Source organism: Mizuhopecten yessoensis, unplaced genomic scaffold, assembly GCF_002113885.1.
Source record: "Mizuhopecten yessoensis strain PY_sf001 unplaced genomic scaffold, ASM211388v2 scaffold9683, whole genome shotgun sequence".
In the NCBI taxonomy this organism is placed as follows: Eukaryota; Metazoa; Mollusca; class Bivalvia; order Pectinida; family Pectinidae; genus Mizuhopecten; species Mizuhopecten yessoensis.
The window spans coordinates 656325-679695 of NW_018408170.1; the positions used below are offsets into that span (position 1 = coordinate 656325).

The 23371-nt window shown below is 36.0% G+C and overlaps 1 protein-coding gene across 2 annotated transcripts in view; it reads left to right on the forward strand.

The window, feature by feature from the left end:
- The window catches only part of LOC110458649 (alpha-1,6-mannosylglycoprotein 6-beta-N-acetylglucosaminyltransferase A-like), a 104217-nt gene that overhangs the window by 47483 nt on the left and 33363 nt on the right, over positions 1–23371 (forward strand). For both annotated transcript variants that reach the window (XM_021510447.1, XM_021510448.1), the window contains exons 7-12: positions 11615–11697; positions 12031–12120; positions 12564–12641; positions 12876–13046; positions 15893–15959; positions 17407–17509. In XM_021510447.1, the coding sequence (XP_021366122.1) occupies positions 11615–11697; positions 12031–12120; positions 12564–12641; positions 12876–13046; positions 15893–15959; positions 17407–17509 (592 nt within the window). The remainder of the gene's footprint in view (positions 1–11614; positions 11698–12030; positions 12121–12563; positions 12642–12875; positions 13047–15892; positions 15960–17406; positions 17510–23371) is intronic.

A 23371-nucleotide genomic window follows, 5' to 3' on the forward strand; every position in this document is an offset into this window, starting at 1 on the left:
GGCTGCAATGCACTGTGTTTTCCTTATTTTCATGGGCGTTATAAGGAAATTCATTTCTCACAAATGTTTATCCCAGTTTAATGAAAGACGCAGAGTAAGGTGAAGGTTTTATGTCCTCCGACTTTCACAAGTACAAGTGACCTAGTAATCGAGTACAGTTGGCACTGCACCCTTACTTCTAACTGAAGGAAGGAGTTATCTTTCCTTGAAACACCCTGGCTTAACTTCTCTTGCTGACTTGGGTTAGAAATCTGTAAGATGTCTTTCCTTGAAGGCAAAATATGGTGTTTGTAGTAATTTTTCCTTTTTACGATTACATTGCACATTATGCAGACTTGTATAAAACCGCCTAATTCATCTACCTAGCAACTGATATTAAGGTTAGACTTTCAGTTTTACAATCTTTTCATAATTTGAAAGTTAATTTTCAAGTATTTTTGTTTACTGCAAGGAAAAATGAACAAAACTTAGAAGCAGGAATTTTAGAAAAAATAGAAAATCCCAGAACTGGTTTTAACGGGACAACTTTTATTTTCATTTCTGCCAAAATGACTTTGTATGATGTAAAACTAAAATTTAAAAGATGTTGGCCTAATATTGGAGTTGTTTACTTTTCACTTCTAATACATATCATCCTGATACTTTTCACTTCTACTACATATCATCCTAAACCGAGTGGCACAGAAAATGAAAAATTCAAAGGAAGATTTTTAGCTCACCTGCCCGAAGGGCAAGTGAGCTTATGCTATGGTGCGGCATCCGTTGTCCGTCCGTCCGTCGTCCGTCGTCCGTCGTCCGTCGTCAACTTTTTGCTTTAAACAACTTCTTCTCAATAACCAAAAGGCCTAGGAAGATGATATTTGGCCAGTAGCATGCTAGGATCAAAGGCTACCAAGTTTGTTCAAATAAATGACCTTGACCAACTTTCAAGGTCACAGGGTCAAATGTCGTAAAATCTTCAAGCGACTTCTTTTCAATAAGCAAAAGGGCCAGGGTACTGAAATTGGGCCTGTAGCATGCTGGGATGAAGGACTACCATTTTAGTTCAAATGATTGACCTTGATCCACTTTCAACCTAATGTCCCTGTTCAACAATCAAGGTCAGAGGCATCATATGTTTAAATCTTTTAATAGGTTCTTATGAAATCTTAAGATTACAAGTGTTAGATTAATAACAGGTGAGCGATGCAGGCCCATTGGGCCTCTTGTTTTTGAATGTTTTTTTTATGGTTGTTTGATTCTTTAGATGTTTACGGACACTTATCAATGATAAACATCAATTACAGTTATCAATGATAAACATCAATTACAGTTATCAATGATAAACATCAAAGTAACCAATGATAAACATCAATTACTGTAAAACTGGAAAGTTGTGTGTGTGTGGAAAGGCTATCGTTTTTAGCTCACCTGGTCCGAAGGATCATGGTGAGCTTATGCCATACCGCAGCGTCCGTCATCCGTCGTCCGTCTGTCCATCCGTCAACTTTTCCTTTTAAATGCTTCTAGTCCTGAACGGCCAAGTAGATTTTGGCTAAATTTGGTCTGGAGCATCCTTAGGCCAAGGGGCCCAATAGGGGAAATAGAGGTAAAACCTTCAAAATCCTTCTTCTAGCGTAGGGATTAAGGGATTTTATCCTAATTTAGTCTGGAGCATCCTTGGGCCAAGGGGACTCAATTTTGTATAAATGGTGGGTGTGGCGCCCCTTAGGGCAGATGAGCGGGGCCAAATAGGGGAAATAGGTAAAACCTTCAAAATCCTTCTCCTACCGTAGGGATTAAGGGATTTTATCCTTATTTAGTCTGTAGCATCCTTGGGCCAATGGGACTCAATTTTGTTTAAATGGTGGGTGTGGCCCCCCTGGGGGCAGAGGGGCGGGGCCCAATAGGGGAAATAGAGGTAAAACCTTCAAAATCCTTCTTCTACCGTAGGGATTAAGGGATTTTATCCTAATTTAGTCTGGAGCATCCTTGGGCCAAGGGGACTCAATTTTGTATAAATGGTGGGTGGGGCGCCCCTTAGGGCAGATGAGCGGGGCCAAATAGGGGAAATAGGTAAAACCTTCAAAATCCTTCTCCTACCGTAGGGATTAAGGGATTTTATCCTTATTTAGTCTGGGGCATCCTTGGCCAAAGGGGACTCAATTTTGTATAAATGGTGGGTGTGGCCCCCCTTGGGGTAGAGGGCCAGGGCTGAATAGGGGAAATAGAGGTAAAACCTTCAAATTCCTTCTCCTACCGTAGGGATAAAGGAATTTTATCCTTAATATGTCTGTAGCATCCTTGGGCTAAGGGGACTCAGTTTTCTATAAACCGTGGGTGTGGCCCCCCAAGGGCCTGAGGGCCGAGGCACAATAGGGGAACATAGCAAATTATTCTTAAAACTCCTCCTACTTCTGTAGGAATGACAGGATTTGGTCCATATTTTGTGTTGAGCATCCTTGGGTTAAGGGAAACATTTTGTATAAACGGTGGGTCTGGCCCCTTTGGGGGCTGAGGGGCAGGGCCAATATGGGAAATATAGCAAATTCTTAAAAATCCTTCTTCTTCTGAAGGAATGACAGGATTTATTCCATATTTAGTCTGAAGCATCCTTAGGTGAAGGGGTACCAATTTGCTATAAACCATTGGTCTGACCCCCCAGGGACCTGAGGGGCGGGGCCCAATAGGGGAAACATAGCAAATTATTCTTTAAAATCCTTCTTCTTCTGTAGGAATGAAAAGTTTTGGTCCATATTTGGTGTGAAACATCCTTGGGTTAAGGGGAACCAATTTTGTATAAACAGTGGGTGTGGCCCCCCCGGGACCTGAGGGGCAGGGCCCTATAGGGGAAATAGAGGTAAAACCCTTAAAATCCTTCTTCTACCATAGGAATTAAGGGATTTTATCCTAATTTAGTCTGGAGCATCCTTTGGCCAAGGGGACTCAATTTTGTATAAACGGTGGGTATGACCCCCCTAGGGGCATAGGGGTGGGGCTCTGTTTGAAATTTGTTATATCTCAAGTACTGGATGGATCTTTCTAAAATTTCATATGTACTTACAGCACCTACCATGGAGTGCTATATCTTTACTTCATACCAATTATTTTAAACATTCAGGTGAGCGAATAAGTTTACATGGAGTAAACTAGTGTGAAAATAATCACAGGCGAAAATTTAGGGGATAACCCTACTGTATTTTGAAGCTTGCGGCAGTAAATTGTCATGATATATACTGCCACAGTGACGATATTCTGCCACAGTGACGATATTCTGCCACAGTGACGATATTCTGCCACAGTGACGATATACTGCCACAGTGACGATATACTGCCACAGTGACGATATACTGCCACAGTGACGATATACTGCCACAGTGACGATATACTGCCACAGTGACGATATACTGCCACAGTGACGATATACTGCCACAGTGACGATATACTGCCACAGTGACGATATACTGCCACAGTGACGATATACTGCCACAGTGACGATATACTGCCACAGTGACGATATACTGCCACAGTGACGATATACTGCCACAGTGACGATATACTGCCACAGTGACGATATACTGCCACAGTGACGATATACTGCCACAGTGACGATATACTGCCACAGTGACGATATACTGCCACAGTGACGATATACTGCCACAGTGACGATATACTGCCACAGTGACGATATACTGCCACAGTGACGATATACTGCCACAGTGACGATATACTGCCACAGTGACGATATACTGCCACAGTGACGATATACTGCCACAGTGACGATATATTGCCACAGTGACGATATACTGCCACAGTGACGATATACTGCCGCAGTGACGATATACTGCCACAGTGACGATATATTGCCACAGTGACGATATACTGCCACAGTGACGATATACTGCCGCAGTGACGATATACTGCCACAGTGACGATATTCTGCCACAAATTTCAAAATATAATAAGGTTCTCCCCATTCTACTTCATATGAGTCAAAAACCACCAAAAGAAACAATGTTTTTAAGATATATTTGACTGTTTATTTTCAAATTCTGGATCACTCTGCAGTGGATTGGTGAAGTCAGGAATATTCAAAGTGAGGCGGAATTACATTGACCTTTTGGGGGTCACGCTCATCAGTAATTAATTTCAGGATGTGTCGGGGTCATAAACAATTGCAAGTCTGGCTTCATATGCAAATTTATATCCTGGTTATACTGTTGCAAATTATTTTGATTGGCTTATCAAATATTTCATGTTACATCTCAAATGAGCTAGAATTATAAATAAATAATATTCATGATAGATGTAAACATACAGATTTCCCAATCATTGCCAATGCGAAAAAGTTCAACAGCCCAACCAGTTTCAAGATTAGGCTCAACATGAAAATGATCATACACCAGAATTTCCACTTTGACAGTATAGTGAAAATAAAACCTATTTTCTCTGTCCTGTATTAGCTGACCGCTGTTTGGACGATAATGCTACGCTACCATTGGTACAGAACATTCCTCGCCATGGTTTATCACACGGTTACTGCTGTTGTTCTGTGTGTACACCCATGTCATGTTAACTTGTTGTGATGTCATCAAGTGACAAATGACGTCATAGATTTCCAGATTTTATTATGCCATCATGATGGAGACAGTAAAATGCCAAGGTGGTAGAATTGTAAACTTCAATCAGTTTAAAAAGAATATTTTGTTTTTTTTGACATTTTTGGTAAAAAGTTATGAACATGTGATAAAAAGGACATGAAATTTATTTCCTTTTCATATGAATTTTATTTAGCAGAACTTTATTTACTCACATTTATGGTGAATTAAGTGATATATATATGGTGAATGAAGTGATATGTTTAGGGTTAATTAAGTGATATATATATATATCTCAAAATATGTTTTACAGGTAAAGGGTACTATTAAAATGTAATATTTCCGTGCTCACTATTGTGAAATATTTGTTCGTCTTTTTAAAGGAAGTATTTCATGAAAATCTCATGTTATGTATTTTATAGAATTACAGTTATTCGAAACTTGAATGTTTGTAAAAAGAGGAATTGAACTAACGACCTATACCTTGCAAGACCTACACTTTACCAGTGTTGCTTATCAGGAAATATACAGTATCCAATTAATTGATGGGGTAAAAGCCTATGAATAAAAGGGGAAGTTACTCTAAACCAGAAAAAAAAAAAATGTTTGCGTCAGCTTCTATATAGAAGGTAAAATACTCCATTCAGAAAAAAAAACCTCTTTGAGTGGAACTGTAATGTTTCTCTGACTCATGTGATGTGCACTCAACTTTTAGTTAGATGAAAAATCTGCTGAGTTAGACGTCTAACTAATCTTATTCAAATTCTCTCCCATTATTCTGTGCCCGATTGCTAATCAGTTATTTTTCATGTCACATCTTGTAAATATATAGCTAAGGTGGCTAGATGGTCAAACAACTAGCTTTCCAGTAGAAAAACAAAAATCTGGTTTAAACAGGTTTCTGTATTATAGAAATTCATGCTACATAAATTGTTTGCAGTTAACTGAAGGTCTGGTTAATACAGGTGTACAGACAACACAGGTTCAGTTTACACATAGATGTTGGTTTATACAGGTGGACAGACTACATAGGTTCAGTTTACACATAGATGTTGGTTTATACAGGTGTACAGACAACGCAGGTTTAGTTTACACATAGATGTTGGTTTATACAGGTGTACAGACTACACATGTTCAGTTTACACATAGATATTGGTTTATATAGGTGTACAGACTACACAGGGTCAGTTTACACATATATGTTTGTTTATACAGGTGTACAGAATACACAGGTTCAGTTTACAAATATATGTTGGTTTATACAGGTCTACAGACTAATAAGGTTCACTTTACACATAGATATTGGTTTATATAGGTGTACAGACTACACAGGTTCAGTTTACACATTGATGTTGGTTTATACAGGGGTACAGACTACACAGGTTCATTTTACACATATATGTTGGTTTAAACAGGTGTACAGACTACACAGGTTCAGTTTACACATATATGTTGGTTTATACAGGTGTACAGACTAATAAGGTTCAGTTTACACATAGATATTGGTTTATATAGGTGTACAGACTACACAGGTTCAGTTTACACATATATGTTGGTTTACACAGGTGTACAGACTATACAGGTTCAGTTTACAGATAGATGTTGGTTTATACAGGTGTACAGACTACATAGGTTCAGTTTACATATATATGTTGGTTTATACAGGTGTACAGACTAATTAGGTTCAGTTTACACATAGATGTTGGTTTATACAGGTGTACATACTACATAGGTTCAATTTACATATATATGTTGGTTTACACAGGTGAACAGACTACACAGGTTCAGTTTACATATAGATGTTGGTTTTTACAGGTGTACAGACTATACAGGTTCAGTTTACACATATATGTTTGTTTATACAGGTGTACAGACTACACAGGTTCAGTTTACACATATATGTTGGTTTATACAGGTGTACAGACTACACAGGTTCAGTTTACATACAGATGTTGGTTTATACAGGTGTACAGACTACACAGGTTCAGTTTACACATATATGCTGGTATATACAGGTTTCATATAGAACTTTGTGGAGATAATTAACAATTTATAACTGATAAAAGGAGAAGATTGTAGAAGATTGAGTTTTGGTAATGTACTCTTCTAGTATAGCTTTTCTTTTGGAACAGCCCGTGTACTCGAAGGTCGAGTTTTGCCAATACCGAGTTCAAAAGACAGTCAGTACGAAAGGCGTGTTGGTAAGGGGATATTTTCATTGTTTCCAGTTAAATCACTTTCTTTGGTTTTAATTTTAGACAACTGTAAATCACATTTGGTTTGTTGATATTTGTTTTCATTATTTAGAATGTTTTCAAACAATTCTTTGAAATTTAATCTGAAAATTAACATTATGTGTTATGAATGCCACCTTTATGCACTAGAACATTTTCTGTCAAAAATACATGCCCCCTCCCCCCAAATTATCTTCCGCAGCAAACTTCATCCTCTCCAGAATTTATTTATTTAATAGCAATTTATTTTTAAAGTTGAATAATTGCATTCAACATATCTAATTAACCCCTAAACATATTAAGTGAATATATTTCCACCATATTGGTATAACTATCAAGGTCTACATTAGGTTTTGGTGGTCAGTGGTCCTTGTTTCGAAGGTTCTACATAAGGTTTTGGTGGTCATGCAGTGGTCCTTGTTTCGAAGGCTCCAATCTCACACTTGACCACATACATGCACTTTTGAAATAAAGAGCTTGTGAACGCGTTATTTTTGTCAATACCTCGGCAAACTCAGTGTATATTTAACAGCATAGCTAACCACACGTTTCGTATCTGATTAGATTTCAGTGGTCATCTGTCATACAAATTTTCAATTTTCTCTTTCATACATCTTTGTGAAAATTTTAAAAGCTGCGCCCAGATCTGATGTACATGTATATTGTTGGCTGGCATAGAACACATGACATCTGTAATAATATGTTGTTATTATATGGATGTTAAAAATGTAAAAATCTTTAATCGAAAATAGGGTCACAACTTTGATAATATGGAATTCATTTTATTATCACATTTAGTTTTTGTCACTTTTTTTGGAATATCACATTTTTCTTTCTGAGTCTCACTTTTTCTTCGAATACTGTTTCACCCCTTAGTGTGATTGGTTAATGTCACTTCCAACACTGTTTCACCCCTTAGTGAGATTGGTTAATGTCACTTGGAACACTGTTTCGCCCCTTAGTGTGATTGGTTAATGTCACTTCCAACACTGCTACACCCCTTAGTGTGATTGGTTAATGTCACTTCGAACACTGTTTCACCCCTTAGTGTGATTGGTCAATGTCACTTCGAACACTGTTTCACCCCTTAGTGTGATTGGTTAATGTCACTCACTTTAATGTGACCTCAGCTTTATATTGCTTCATTCTGACTGTCACAGAAAAAGAACAAAAGTTCATGGCACATGTAGTATAAAAACCTGGCGTTTCCTTTCAGTTCTATATATATTGACCATTAGCTAGGGTTAAGTTTGGTGTCAGAGGTTAACTCACTTAATTACAGCTAATTGTCACCTTATCTTAAAATATAAACTGTATTTATTATTTTTTTAACAACAATTATGAAACAATTTTTTACAACTTACGTTATACTAATCATTCTTGTTTGGGGGGGGGGGTATCTTATTGTGGGAGGAAACCGGAGTACCCAGAGAAAACCCATGTGGTTAGACAGGTGACCCCATCACTTTTCATGACCGATTGGGGAATCGAACCTAGCCACCTTGGTAAAAGGCAAGTGTGCTATCATCCACTGCGCCACAGGACCACCTAATCTTACAGATGTTTCGTTATACGTCACTGCCAGACTAAACACACCTTGTCATGAATGAGGTCTACAAAAACAGTTTCTGTGAACAAAACAGGATTAATAAGAGCCCTGCATTGATAAAAGATGTCGAACAACATGTTGATAACACCTTTCGATAATACCATGTAAGAGTTGATTAATTCTCAACATTTCCATTATTGAAAATTCAAGTGATAAAAATGTGGCCTCAACAAGAGACTTCGCTTTTCACCCCTGAAGACACATTTGAACTCTTCCAATTCAAAGGTTGGAATAGTTCATTATGACATTTCAGGGGTGAAATCCATAACAACCATGTATTTTTATAAGATGTTCCTAGAACACAACTCAATCAATTCTAATCATGATTAGAATTGATTGAGTTGTGTTCTAGGAACATCTTATAAAAATACATGGTTGTTATGGATTTCACCCCTGAAATGTCATAATGAACTATTCCAACCTTTGAATTGGAAGAGTTCAAATGTGTCTTCAGGGGTGAATGAGGTAAATTAAAGGTGTTGTAATTTATCAGGAACTTTGCCAAGTGACCTGTATTGAATCAACAGTTAAAAGTTTTACAAACATCACAATTCTTTTTTTGATACACTAAAAAAAATGAATAATTAAATGCTGTTTTTTCAATATTTTAAAGAAAAGAAATCCTTTAAATTTAAATCCTTGGCCCCAGCTCATCATTAATGGAAAGTTATCTAAGGGTTTGGAAGCTGAAGAATGTCAGTTAAACACTATAATCTTCTGATGTCAAAATTTTGCTGAATTCACATTTTTCTCTGACATGTAATATATAGCAGATGAGTGCACTGTATTACCAACTTTATAATCGACCGGGGTTTGATTCCACGATCGGACGTGAAAAGGTTGGGGTCAACTGCCCGACCATGTGGGTTTTCTCCGGGTACTCCGGTTTCCTCCCACACTAAGATCCCCGCGCGATAACATCCGGGCTAACAAAAGTGATTAGTATAAGTTGAAATAACTTGTTTCATAATTGTTGTTAAATAAATAAAGTTTATTTTAAACTTTATAAAATACTGATTAGCACCTGTATGCGACTTTATATTAGAGTTCAGTTATAGCTCCTTGATTTGATTTCTATTGTTTTGAGATATGACTGCAGGTATGTTTTTCAAATTTATAATATTCAGTTACTAAATATGCAATAAACTTTCAAAAGACATTTGGACAAATAATTCAGTTATTTATCCACCTAGAGAAGGAATGGACGAACAAGGCATTGATCAGTATCAATAGTGCTATTTAGTGATGTTCTCATTTACTATGTGATATTGATGTATATTTGTACAGCCCTAGAAAAATGATTTGTTATATTCTGCAAGTATTTAGTTAATCCTGTTAGTAATTGCTGGTGTTATGAAAAACATCTGTTTCGACGAACATAGTATTTGTATTCCATTGTTTATTTCATTCTCTTCAAATTTGATTCAGAGATGATACATGTATGGGATTGAACAGGCTAGGGCTTTTATTGTCTCTCTCCTGAAACATTCCATAAATATTTTTCCATTTTACAATGAAAAGAAGGTTTTGCTCTAAATTTGAAATAATGGCAGAACAAAAATATTTATGAATTAATTTTCTGAGCTTTAGCTTGTTAAAGCTGAAGAATATATATATTGTGATCTAGAATTAAAAAAAAAAATCAATAAATGAATCGGCAAAGAACAATTACATATAATTGCATTGCTGTAAACTTCCTGATGTCCTAGCTGTAGCAACACTGTCATAGACAGTAGAATGATCTTATTACCCTTGATGTTGGTAAAGTCCATTTTACCTGTATGTTGGGTAAAGTCCAGGCCCCTGTATCTTGGTGTAGTCCAGTTCTCTAGTTGTTGATAATGCCCATTTCACCTGTATGTTGGGTGAAGTCCAGGCCCCTGTATCTTGGTGTATTCCAGTTCTCTAGTTGTTGATAATGTCCATGTTACCTGTATGTTGGGTGAAGTCCAGTTTCCCTGTATCTTGGTGTAGTCCAGTTATCTAGTTGTTGGTAAAGTCCAGTTTACCTGTATGTTGGGTGAAGTCCAGGCCCCTGTATCTTGGTATAATCCTGTTCTCTAGTTGTTGATAATGTCCATTTTTCCTGTATGTTGGGTGAAGTCCAGTTTCCCTGTATCTTGGTGTAGTCAGTTCTCTAGTTGTTGATAATGCCCATTTTACCTGTATGTTGGGTGAAGTCCAGTTTACCTGTATGTTGGGTAAAGTCCTGGCCCCTGTATCTTGGTATAATCCTGTTCTCTAGTTGTTGATGATGTCCATTTTACCTGTATGTTGGGTGAAGTCCAGGCCCCTGTATCTTGGTATAGTCCAGTTTTCTAGTTGTTGATAACGTCCATTTTACCTGTATGTTGGGTGAAGTCCAGTTTCCCTGTATCTTGGTGTAGTCCAGTTCTCTAGTTGTTGATAATGCCCATTTTACCTGTATGTTGGGTGAAGTCCAGTTTACCTGTATGTTGGGTAAAGTCCTGGCCCCTGTATCTTGGTGTAGTCCAGTTCTCTAGTTGTTGGTAAAGTCCATTTTACCTGTATGTTGGGTGAAGTCCAGGCACCTGTATCTTGGTGTAGTCCAGTTATCTAGTTGTTGGTAAAGTCCAGTTTACCTGTATGTTGGGTAAAGTCCTGGCCCCTGTATCTTGGTATAATCCTGTTCTCTAGTTGTTGATAATGTCCATTTTACCTGTATGTTGGGTGAGGTCCAGGCCCCTGTATCTTGGTTTAGTCCAGTTCTCTAGTTGTTGGTAAAGTCCAGTTTACCTGTATGTTGGGTAAAGTCCTGGCCCCTGTATCTTGGCATAATCCTGTTCTTTAGTTGTTGATAATGCCCATTTTCCCTGTATGTTGGGTGAAGTCCAGTTTACCTGTATGTTGGGTAAAGTCCTGGCCCCTGTATCTTGGTGTAGTCCAGTTCTCTAGTTGTTGATAACGTCCATTTTACCTGTATGTTGGGTTAAGTCCAGGCCCCTGTATCTTGGTGTAGTCCATTTCTCTAGTTGTTGATAATGCCCATTTTACCTGTATGTTGGGTGAAGTCCAGGCCCCTGTATCTTGGTGTAGTCCAGTTCTCTAGTTGTTGATAACGTCCATTTTACCTGTATGTTAGTAAGGTCTAGTTTCCCTGTAAGTTAAGTGATTGACTCCATTTTCCTTGTAAGTTGCTTCTGTTTCAAAGTTTAATGTATTTTTTGTTACAGATTTGATACAAGGGAAGGTAGAACAGTGTGATCTCACAACACAGGAGAAACAGTTGTACCCACACTGTAATACGAAAATAGAAGTAAGTACAAAATACTGGTCCATCGCTGTTTACTTCTCTACATGTATGCAGCTGTGTAGACTAGAACAGTGTGATCTCACAACACAGGAGAAGTTGCTGTTCCCTAGACAACTTTAAGACATAGATGCAAGTACAGATTGCTGATATATCACTTCTTACTTCACATCATTTGTGCAGCTGTGTAAACTATAAGACAGTAAGTGTTTAGGACAGAACACGAAAAATCACCCCTTTTTTTTTAAACAAAATGAGTTGGGGCATGTTTTTTGTAGACAATATGCAAATTAATGAAATTCTGCGATGACATTTTCTATTCTTCTTTGACATTTTCAGTGGATGAAAGCAATGTGGAAATCTGATCCCTGTTATCAGTCGTATGGGGTGGACGGATCCATCTGTTCATTTGTGATGTATTTAAGTGAGGTAAGTTCATCGGTCAACGGCAGATGTTCAATGTCACGATAAGGTCATGACAAATTGTTTTTAAGGTCAAGGTCACATGGTGAAGCTAATCTGATTGTCCCACTAGCCAGCCACTACTAGTTTGATTGTCTTAATTGTCACTATAATCCATCCGATTATATATAAACTATCCTACTATCCGGACACTATTGATCTGAATGTTCCATTGCAGCCAACATGAAGCCGGTTTATCCTTCTATTCGACATCACTAGTCCCCTTTTCCAACTATCGCCACCACAAAACTGGTTGTCCCTCTATATATCCTTTGAGACGACCTACATTCTAGGTTGTGATAAAGCAGTATAGAAGAACCTCAAATTATTATTAATTTTGTAAGTTGTTTTGTCTATTTGTAGTTGATGTTTTTTACAACTGATGCTTTGTCTGTGGTTGTGATTTACAGATTGAAGGGTGGTGTCCTACCAAGGCCTGGCGGGGAAACATTAAACCCCCCAAGGAGGACATGTCAAAGGTCAAATTTGTGAGTGTCGTTACAGAAATGAGAAATGACGAGCCCCGAGAGGAGGTCAAGTCTGAAATAAATTTATAATTTTGTTTTAGACATGGAAAAAAAAAATCTGCCAAGGCCAATATGTCTATATTTCAATTTTCAAGCTCTTTATTAAGCAAAAAACAATGCAACATAATGACACATACCGCATTTATATGAAACTTGAGCGACACGTTGAAGATAAGACTTAAAATTGTTTTACAGGCTAATGTTACAACAGATTTACAAGCATTAATGAAAATTCTGGTGGATCCAAACGAGCGCCAGAGTTACGCATGGATTAGGATGAGGATACGTCGCCTCTGGGACAAGTGGACGGGGGGCATCACAAGACTCACCAAGAAACAAAACCTTGAGGGCAGGCGTCGCAAAAAGGTAATACGGCTTTGATAGTCTATGTAGGCTCATCATATATCACTCGTCTATGTAGGCTCGTCATATATCACTCGTCTATGTAGGCTCATCCTATATCACTCGTCTATGTAGGCTCATCCTATATCACTCGTCTATGTAGGCTCATCCTATATCACTCGTCTATGTAGGCTCATCCTATATCACTCGTCTATGTAGGCTCATCATAGATCACTCGTCTATGTAGGCTCATCATATGTCACTAGTCGATGTAGGCTCATCATATATCACTCGTCTATGCAGGCTCATCATATATCACTAGTCTATGTAGGCTCATCATATATCACTAGTCTACGTAGGCTCATCATATATCACTCGTCTATGTATGCTCATCATATATCACTCGTCTCTGTAGGCTCATCATATGTCACTAGTCTAGGTAGGCGCATCATATGTCACTCGTCTATGTAGGCTCATCATATATCATTCGTCTATGTAGGCTCATCATATATCATTCGTCTATGTAGGCTCATCATATATCACTTGTCTATGTAGGCTCATCATATATCACTCGCCTATGTAGGCTCATCATATATCACTCGCCTATGTAGGCTCATCATATGTCACTCTTCTATGTAGTCTCATCATATATCACTCGTCTATGTAGGCTGATCATATATCACTCGGCTATGTAGGCTCATCATATATCACTCGCCTATGTAGGCTCATCATATATCACTCGCCTATGTAGGCTCATCATATGTCACTAGTCGATGTAGGCTCATCATATGTCACTCGTCTATGTATGCTCATCATATATCACTCGTCTCTGTAGGCTCATCATATGTCACTAGTCTAGGTAGGCGCATCATATGTCACTCGTCTATGTAGGCTCAGCATATATCTCTCGTCTATGTAGGCTCATCATATGTCACTATTCTATGTAGGCTCATCATATGTCACTCTTCTATGTAGGCTCATCATATATCGCTCGTCTATGTAGGCTCATCATATAGCACTCGTCTATGTAGGCTCATCATATGTCACTCGTCTATTTAGGCTCATCATATGTCACTCTTCTATGTAGTCTCATCATATATCACTCGTCTATGTAGGCTCATTATATGTCACTCTTCTATGTAGGCTCATCATATATGACTCGTCTATGTAGGCTCATCATATATCTCTAGTCTATGTAGGCTCATCATATATCACTCTTCTATGTAGGCTCATCATATATCATTCGTCTATGTAGGCTCATCATATATCATTCGTCTATGTAGGCTCATCATATATCACTAGTCTATGTAGGCTCATCATATATCACTCGTGTTATCTTCCTGCTTATAAGGTACCGGTGCCTCCTTTTTAACCAGGAAAATGTGATGGCATGACAGCTATTGGGAATTATAAACATCAATTCAAATAAAACAAGACAGGATTACTTGTGATAAACTTTTTGTCAATATGTCTTAAAATTTTACATAAAAATGTAGTTGATTCATAACACTTTTGCAAGTTTTAGCCTGACATTTTTCAGATAGTGGGGTATTCAAATTGACCTTTTTCTGTGGTCCGTCCATCTGTAGTTCCGTCTGTCTGTCCTTAAACAATTTTTGTTAGCGCTATTTCTCAGAAAGTACTGGAGGGATGTTTCTCAAATTTCACATGAAGCTTCTCCATGGCCCTTAGCTATGCAAATTCATTCAGACAGCAATCTTGAACTTTGACTATTGATATCAAAGTTTTACTTTTTACACAAACAATGTACATATTAAATGTGTCGCAACGTTTCAAGACTGACTGGGCCATGACTGAGTGAACAATTTCTATTATTTACCTGTACAACGATGTGACGAAATTGTATATTATTCATGTCACTCGACCCGAGACGTTTCGCCTATCGATAGGGAGCATATACCCCCCCTCCTCACCTGACCTTCAGCTGATGTCCCCCCTCCTCTCTGTTCATGTTCTGAGTTTTCCTGATTTTGATTGCTTCTTTGATTTGTCTTGTTAGCTCACCTGGCACCTGGGCCTTTTGTTTTTTTGTGTTGTTCCCTTTCAACTATCTTGGCATTGTCCCAGTCGACAATGTGATTTTGGGCGTTAGCGTGATCTGTTCATGCCAATTTATTGTACTGGGTGGCGGGTGTTTTGCGTGTGGATCTGGTGAATGTGATGTTGCTCATTTTCTCTATGTCCTTTTGATATTCCTTCAGACGTGTACCAAATTTCCTCCCAGTTTCACCTGTATATGATCATGACTGCTGACAATGTTTTGCATGGAATTTGGTATACAATTTCTGTTTTGTCTCAAATGTCAATCTTGTCTTTAGGGTGCACCAGTAACTGTCTGATGGTTGTCAGTGGTCTTATTGGGGTGCTGAAATGGTGTTCCTCATCACCCGTGCAAACACCTCAGATGTTCCCTTCACGTAGGGTATAGTTACCCAGCCTTTGCTTTTGGTTTAGCTCTCATTCCTTTTCTTCTGTCTCGGTTTTCTATTTCTGTCTTTTCTTTTACTCTTTTCACCTTATTTATTGTGATGATCTTGAAACGTTGCGACATGATTAATATGTACATTGTTTGTGTAAATGTAAAACTTTGATATCACACATTTCCAAACTGATGAATCTTATTGTAGATATTTGACTATTCAATTCTGTTATCACTCATTCAATGTATTACAGAATTTCTAATTAAACCCCTCATACAAACGCCTTATAACTGGTGTAGGTAAACCAGTTTGTAGTCTGTAAAGTGACGACCTTTCTGTCGCTAATTGTGACAGAGCGAAAGTACATACAGGAAAGACAAGAAAATTCAAATTGAGTCTTGATATTAAGCCGCTGTGTTTTGATTTCAGATACTAGTCCATCTAGGGCTGCTGTCCAAACAGTCTGGCTGGGGCTTTGCTGAAAATCAGTTCAAAGGTAACAAAACAGCTATCATTTCATAAAACTTCAGCAATCTAGCAATATATAGTGTTGTAGATGTTATATAGTGTTGTAGGTGTTATATAGTGTTGTAGATGTTATATAGTGTCGTAGATGTTATATTTTGTTGTATATGTTATATTTTGTTGTAGGTGTTATAAAGTGTCGTAGATGGTCATAAAGTGTCGTAGGTGTTATATAGTGTTGTAGGTGTTATATAGTGTTGTAGATGGTATATAGTGTCGTAGGTGTTATATAGTGTTGTAGATGTTATATAGTGACGTAGCCCTTAGAGGAGGCCCATTAGGGGACCTTTATATTGGATAACTACTGTTATTTTACAGGAGGCCTATTAGGGGACCTTCCTGTTGGATAACTATTGTTGTGTTGCCTGCGAAAAGCTGGTCACACATAGGTATTGCTTTGTCGGCGGCTTCGTCGTCGTCGTCATCCGAACAGAGGTTTTCGTGCGATAACTTGAGTTTTCTTGGGCCGATCAAACTCAAACTTTATGCAGTGCTTCCTTACCAAAAGTGCTTGATTGCGATTGCTTTTCAGGTTAGAAGGTCAAAGGTCAAGGTCACTGTTACTATAAATAGAAAATCTGTTTTCGTGCAATAACTTTAGTGTCCTTGGGCCGATCAAACTCAAACTTCATGCAGTGCTTCCTTACCAAAAGTGCTTGCTTGGGATTGCTTTTCAGGTCCGAAGGTCAAAGGTCAAGGTCACTGTTACTATAAATAGAAACTTCACTAAAACTGTATACTGGACGGCTTCGATCTACCACTTGACCCACTGTGTATACCTCTGAAATGCCGTCTTACTCCAAATGTTATTGACAACACTAGCTGTTTAACATCATAATCCACAAGTTTATTCATTTATTTATGGGAAACCATCCGACAAATCATACAAATTAAACTTAGAATTGAGACAATGAGTATCCATAGCAAGTTCCTTAAAACTGATAGTATTCTTCCCAGAATAACAGATTATATAACAAAATGATGCCATCCAAAAACATAATCTATGATTATTGCTTACTTTTAACATTATTTCTTGAAATGAAAAGTTTATCTATTTCTTAGTAATCTCCCAGCTTCCTGCGCAGGCGACACATCCACTTTCGTGGAATTCTTGTTATTTTATAGGAGGCCCATTTAGGGAACTTCTTTTTTGATAACTATTGTTATTTAGAGGAGGCCAATTAAGGGAACTTCATAATTGATAACTACTGTTATTTTAGAGGAGGCCTATTAGGGGACCTTCATATTAGATAACTACTGTTATTTAACTGGAGGCCTATTAGGGGACCTTCATATTAGATAACTACTGTTATTTTACAGGAGGCCTATTAGGGGACCTTCATATTAGATAACTACTGTTATTTAACTGGAGGCCTATTAGGGGACCTTCATACTAAAATTCCTTTGCTATTTTACAGGAGGCCCGTTAGGGGAACTTGTGCAATGGAGTGATCTTCTTTCTACATTGTTTATATTGGGGCACGACCTTATCGTAACTAGTGAAACAGACCAGCTGGCTGGGTAGGTATATCATTTACATGCATGTTTTATTACACCCTCATCAAATTGTTTACTTTTTATATTCCATTTCGTATTTGATTTAGAACTAAAGTGAATTTCTTATTTCCTTTTTCTAGAAATTTCTATATAAATCATAAGAAAACTTACTTATTTTAGAATATGTTCCATTAATTAACATCAGTAGGTCCCTGTATCGGAGACTTAGATGTACTGCATGTAGTAAGCACTGTGTCCGTCTGTCTGTCTACACTTTTGATTCCAGAGATTATCTTGGAATCTTTAAGACTATAGTCTTTCTGAAATTTGACATGGTGATACGCTGTGATAAACAGACGTGCAATGGGGTTTAAAGAGTTTCTACGGTCAAAGTCAAGGTCACCGTCTCTGTTACTAAAAATAGATCGTGGAGGTTACGGTTCATTTCTCGGAATCTTATTTAAATTTAGCATTGAGATACACTGTGGGTATTTTGATGTGCAATATGTTTTTAAAAAGTTCATGAGGTCAAGGTCACTGTAACTTAAAATAGACCACGAAGTGCGACACTTGTCTGTCAATTGGCCACACGATACACTTATATTGAAATGCTGAAGAATTATAATGAAATATTGAATACTTTTATAATGAAGTATCAGCTTTATTTCTTTGATAATGAAGTATCAGCTTTATTTCTTTGATAATGAAGTATCAGCTTTATTTCTTAGATAATGAAGTATCAGGTTTATTTCTATCATAATGAAGTATCGGCTTTATTTCTTTGATAATGAAGTATCAGGGTTATTTCTTTGATAATGAAGTATCGACTTTATTTCTTTGATAATGAAGTATCAGGTTTATTTTCTTTGATAATGAAGTATCAGCTTTATTTCTTAGATAATGAAGGATCAGGTTTATTTCTATGATAATGAAGTATCAGCTTTATTTCTTTGATAATGAAGTATCAGCTTTATTTCTTTGATAATGAAGTATCAGCTTTATTTCTTAGATAATGAAGGATCAGGTTTATTTCTATGATAATGAAGTATCGGCTTTATTTCTTTGATAATGAAGTATCAGGTTTATTTTCTTTGATAATGAAGTATCAGCTTTATTTCTTTGATAATGAAGTATCAGGTTTATTTTCTTTGATAATGAAGTATCAGCTTTATTTATTTGATAATGAAGTATCAGCTTTATTTCTTAGATAATGAAGTATCAGGTTTATTTCTATGATAATGAAGTATCGGCTTTATTTCTTTGATAATGAAGTATCAGGGTTATTTCTTTGATAATGAAGTATCGACTTTATTTCTTTGATAATGAAGTATCAGGTTTATTTCTATGATAATGAAGTATCAGCTTTATTTCTTTGATAATGAAGTATCAGCTTTATTTATTTGATAATGAAGTATCAGCTTTATTTCTTAGATAATGAAGTATCATGTTTATTTCTTAGATAATGAAGTATCAGCTTTATTTCTTAGATAATGAAGTATCATGTTTATTTCTTAGATAATGAAGTATCAGCTTTATTTATTAGATAATGAAGTATCAGGTTTATTTCTATCATAATGAAGTATCGGCTTTATTTCTTTGATAATGAAGTATCAGGTTTATTTCTATGATAATGAAGGATCGGCTTTATTTCTTTGATAATGAAGTATCAGGTTTATTTCTTTGATAATGAAGTATCATCTTTATTTCTTTGATAATGAAGTATCAGCTTTATTTATTTGATAATGAAGTATCAGCTTTATTTCTTAGATAATGAAGTATCATGTTTATTTCTTAGATAATGAAGTATCAGCTTTATTTATTAGATAATGAAGTATCAGGTTTATTTCTTAGATAATGAAGTATCAGGATTATTTCTTTGATAATGAAGTATCAGGTTTATTTTCTTTGATAATGAAGTATCAGCTTTATTTATTTGATAATGAAGTATCAGCTTTATTTCTTAGATAATGAAGTATCAGGTTTATTTCTTTGATAATGAAGTATCGACTTTATTTCTTTGATAATGAAGTATCAGGTTTAACGTAAATAAATATTTGTTACAATTATAATGAGGCATGTTAGATACCTTAATAATGTAACACTGAAAATCTGTGTCCAGAAAGTGGTTATAGAATTGTCACCTGACCTGGTACCTATTTACAGAAGTTTGTGATATTATCATTCCAGACCAAACCCAGTGTTAAACTACAACCTGCAGACTAGCAATGTCCTACTACAGATTGATGTTATGTGTCTGAAATATCATGTTTTAATATTGTTTTTTCCTCAGGTTGTAACATACGCACATGTGAGTTTGTTGGGGTAGTTTTTAATTGTCTCCAACTTCTACTGAAGGAAGTCAGGGAGATAATGTGGGTTTGTTTATGTCTCAGGGATATTAACTCTAAAAAAATGGATTTAATGTTTTTTATATTTAATTGTCTAATTGAATTAGTACAACTTATTCTTTATTTATTTCAACGTCAATTTTTTTCCCCTGACTTTTCAAATATGATTTTAGTATTTCTTGTCATCAGAGGATATTGCTGAATTCTCCAACATCTGGATCTTTTCAATAGTTTGGAAAATTACTATCATTAAAATATGATTACTAACTTGACAGTGAAAGTGTTATCATTAAAATGTAATTACTAACTTGACAGTGAAAGTGTTATCATTAAAATGTAATTACTAGCTTGAAAGTGTTATCATTAAAATGTTATTACTACCACTACAATGTAATTACTATCATTAAAATGTAATTTCTATGATTAAAATGTAATCACTCACTGTCATTAAAATGTAATTATACTACCACTACAATATAATTCCTACAATTACAATATAATTTCTATCATGAATATCTAATTACTATCATTAAAATGTAATCACTATCATTAAAATGTAATCACTACGATTACAACATTATTTCTATCAGATTATAATGTGTTGCTGGCACACATACACACATGCATGCATACACAACACACATTGAAGCACGGCCTTAATGGACCTTAGCTGTTATTAGGACGTTAAACAAAATTAAACAAAACCAGATCATTACAATGTAATTACTAATCATCAGAATTCAAACAACCTGGACCATTTCTAGGATTAAAATAACCCTGAAATAAGCCAAGACTTTGAACTGCATGTTCAAATATATCTTGAATATGAAAATTTAACTTTCACAATGTGAGAAATGCAAAATTATGAAGTATACCCTCTATTGTTGATTAACTATAATTTTACTATAAAACAAAATCTCTACATCCTTAGAAGCCTGATATTAATTGTTGTAACCCACTAACAATCTAAATCTCGGGATTTCGGGTGGCGCAGTGAATAGCGCACTCGTCTTTTACCAAGAGGGCCGTTGTTCGATTCCTCGGTCAGACATAAGAAACATTTGGGTCACCTGTCTGAATGCGTGGGTTTTTTCTGGGTTTAGTACCAGCATCAATTCAGGGCTTGATGGGTTGAATTTAGTTACTTAATATTTGAATGATTATGGAAATAAATATTAACAAACACTGAAGCAGGTACGTAAATGGTCGGGACTTACAAAGCATGTGGTTGGCAGCGGTTGGTGGTTTAACTTGTTTATTTTGTTTAGCTACTACGTTTGACTCTTTTTTTTCTTTTTTTATAAGGAAGGTTTTTATAAGTAAATAGGACATTTTTCTCTGAGTTATGTTCTGTAATATTTAATGCAAAATCATTCTAACAAGAAACAATCTGTATTTCATTATTTTGTTGTCTGTTTAACTATTTATTTTTTAATAAATAAAAATAGAAAAACAATCTAAATGTATAAAAGGATTATTAATATTTGCAATCAAAGTTCCTGAAACAACTCAATATCTATTACTGTTGTATCGTACTTTCTGTTTCTTTATCGTTTAGAGTTTTCAGTCAACATTATTTATCAATATTCATACCTAATTGTTCCAGTCGTTTTTCTGTTGATAGCAGTTTTATAATTAGTATTTCGGTTTTAATTTTATAATTAGCGAGTAAATCAGGATTTTATTAGTAACTGTTTGTCATATCTCAGTTTAAACTTCACTAATTCCAGAAGAATTGGACAGAAGTAATTCTAATTAATATTTGTATAAATTACAAGTTTTCTGTATAAATATTATTGTTCATGACTGGTCTAGATTTCATTTATCTTGAGCTAAAGTTTATGTATGAAAAATAATTTTAAGCTGTTGATATGGGCTTATATTTCCTGTCTGAATTTGTTATTCACAAACAAAGTATATAAAATGATATTTTGCGATACAATATAACCTCGATATAATGCCCCTCGTTTCACTTGCCACCTCGTTTTTTTTAATAATTCCGTTATACATTTCTCTCAATTTATCGAAAAAATCCCTTTATAATGCCAAGATTTATCTAGACAAATGGCGGCAATATAACGAGGTTTTACTGTATATGTTGTGAAGACAGTTGCTGCCTACAGTTTTAACTTGATTGTGGATTTTTCAGCTTTATAAAGAACACGATTACATTTCAGTATTATAAGTGAGGGCACAATTCCCAAGAAATGCCAAGTTGGGGGCTCAAAGTTCGACCTCATTTACACTGACCTGCGTGGATATCTGCAGATGAAAAAAATACTCACTAGAAAACCGGCTCAGAAATTCCGGTCGGTTCATACTAAAAAAGGGAGCTCCATCTCACCGAGTGAACATTTTCGGTTTGTTCTTGTCGAATGTTGTAGTTGCTCACACTTTTTGATGAAGTTTTATTTGGTCTTTACAGTGAAACCAGACTTTACTGACGTACTTAATATAGAGTGGACAGGTATATTTAGTCAGATACAACAGTGTGTCAGTTAAGACAGGTTTAGAGACAATTAAGGAATCAGGCCTGTTGCAATAACTAAAACAAATCGGTTAAAGATGTCAGTAAATTACGGTTTTACTGTATACGTATGTATTTATTTGTAGTTTATAAAACACGCACAATTTCACCATGCTCAGGGGATTATGTTTTACCAAGCACGTTTGAGGGCGAGGGTTTTTACGAGGAAAGTCTGTCATGTTATCAACACTTAATAGAATTATTACTGGAATAGGAAACCCCTGCCCTTGAGCCCCTCCCTCTACCTCCAGACCTCAGTCCCCCACATACATACACACACTTACAGAAGTAATAAGAAATAATATTACCTGCGTCCTCCCATACAGACAGTTATTGGTGATCAGTCTTTTCAGGTAAAATATGCCCTCAAAGGTTGCTATATATTCCTGCCCCCCTGTATCATCCAAAACAGAGAGTCTGTAAGCTACGTAACTTTGCAACCACTTGATAAATATGATATCAAAAAACAGTAGTCAGTAGTTTCAAATTTTTGAGAGAAATCCTTGTCATTGAAATGTTTGTCATTCACATATATATATATGCAATGTGAAGCATGAAAGTGACCAAAGAAGTTCATTTGCATGTTGCTGGAAAATTCTGATTCTTTTGATTTCAGATGCAGTCATTTCAAGAATGTTTGAAAATGCCAGTAGTGCACCTTTTAAGTTATTTATGATATGTACAAAAGAGCTCACAAACTGATGAAAGAGTATGATATAAATGCCACAAATTCTTCATATGAAACAGTATTCTATAAAAAATGTTTGTTGCCAATGTACTTGCAAATATTGTACTGTTACTATGTTAAAAGCAGATATTCCTTCTGCAGATATTTACTAAATTATACAATCTAAATTACCAAAAAAAAAAAAAGGATTTTTTTTTTAAAGATTCATAAGAAGTGATGTATATATATATAATTACCAGAAATTAGATCAAAAGTGTGTACCATTATAATTAGCTTGGAACACTGACTATTCGGCTTACATATTTACTAATACGTTTTTTCAG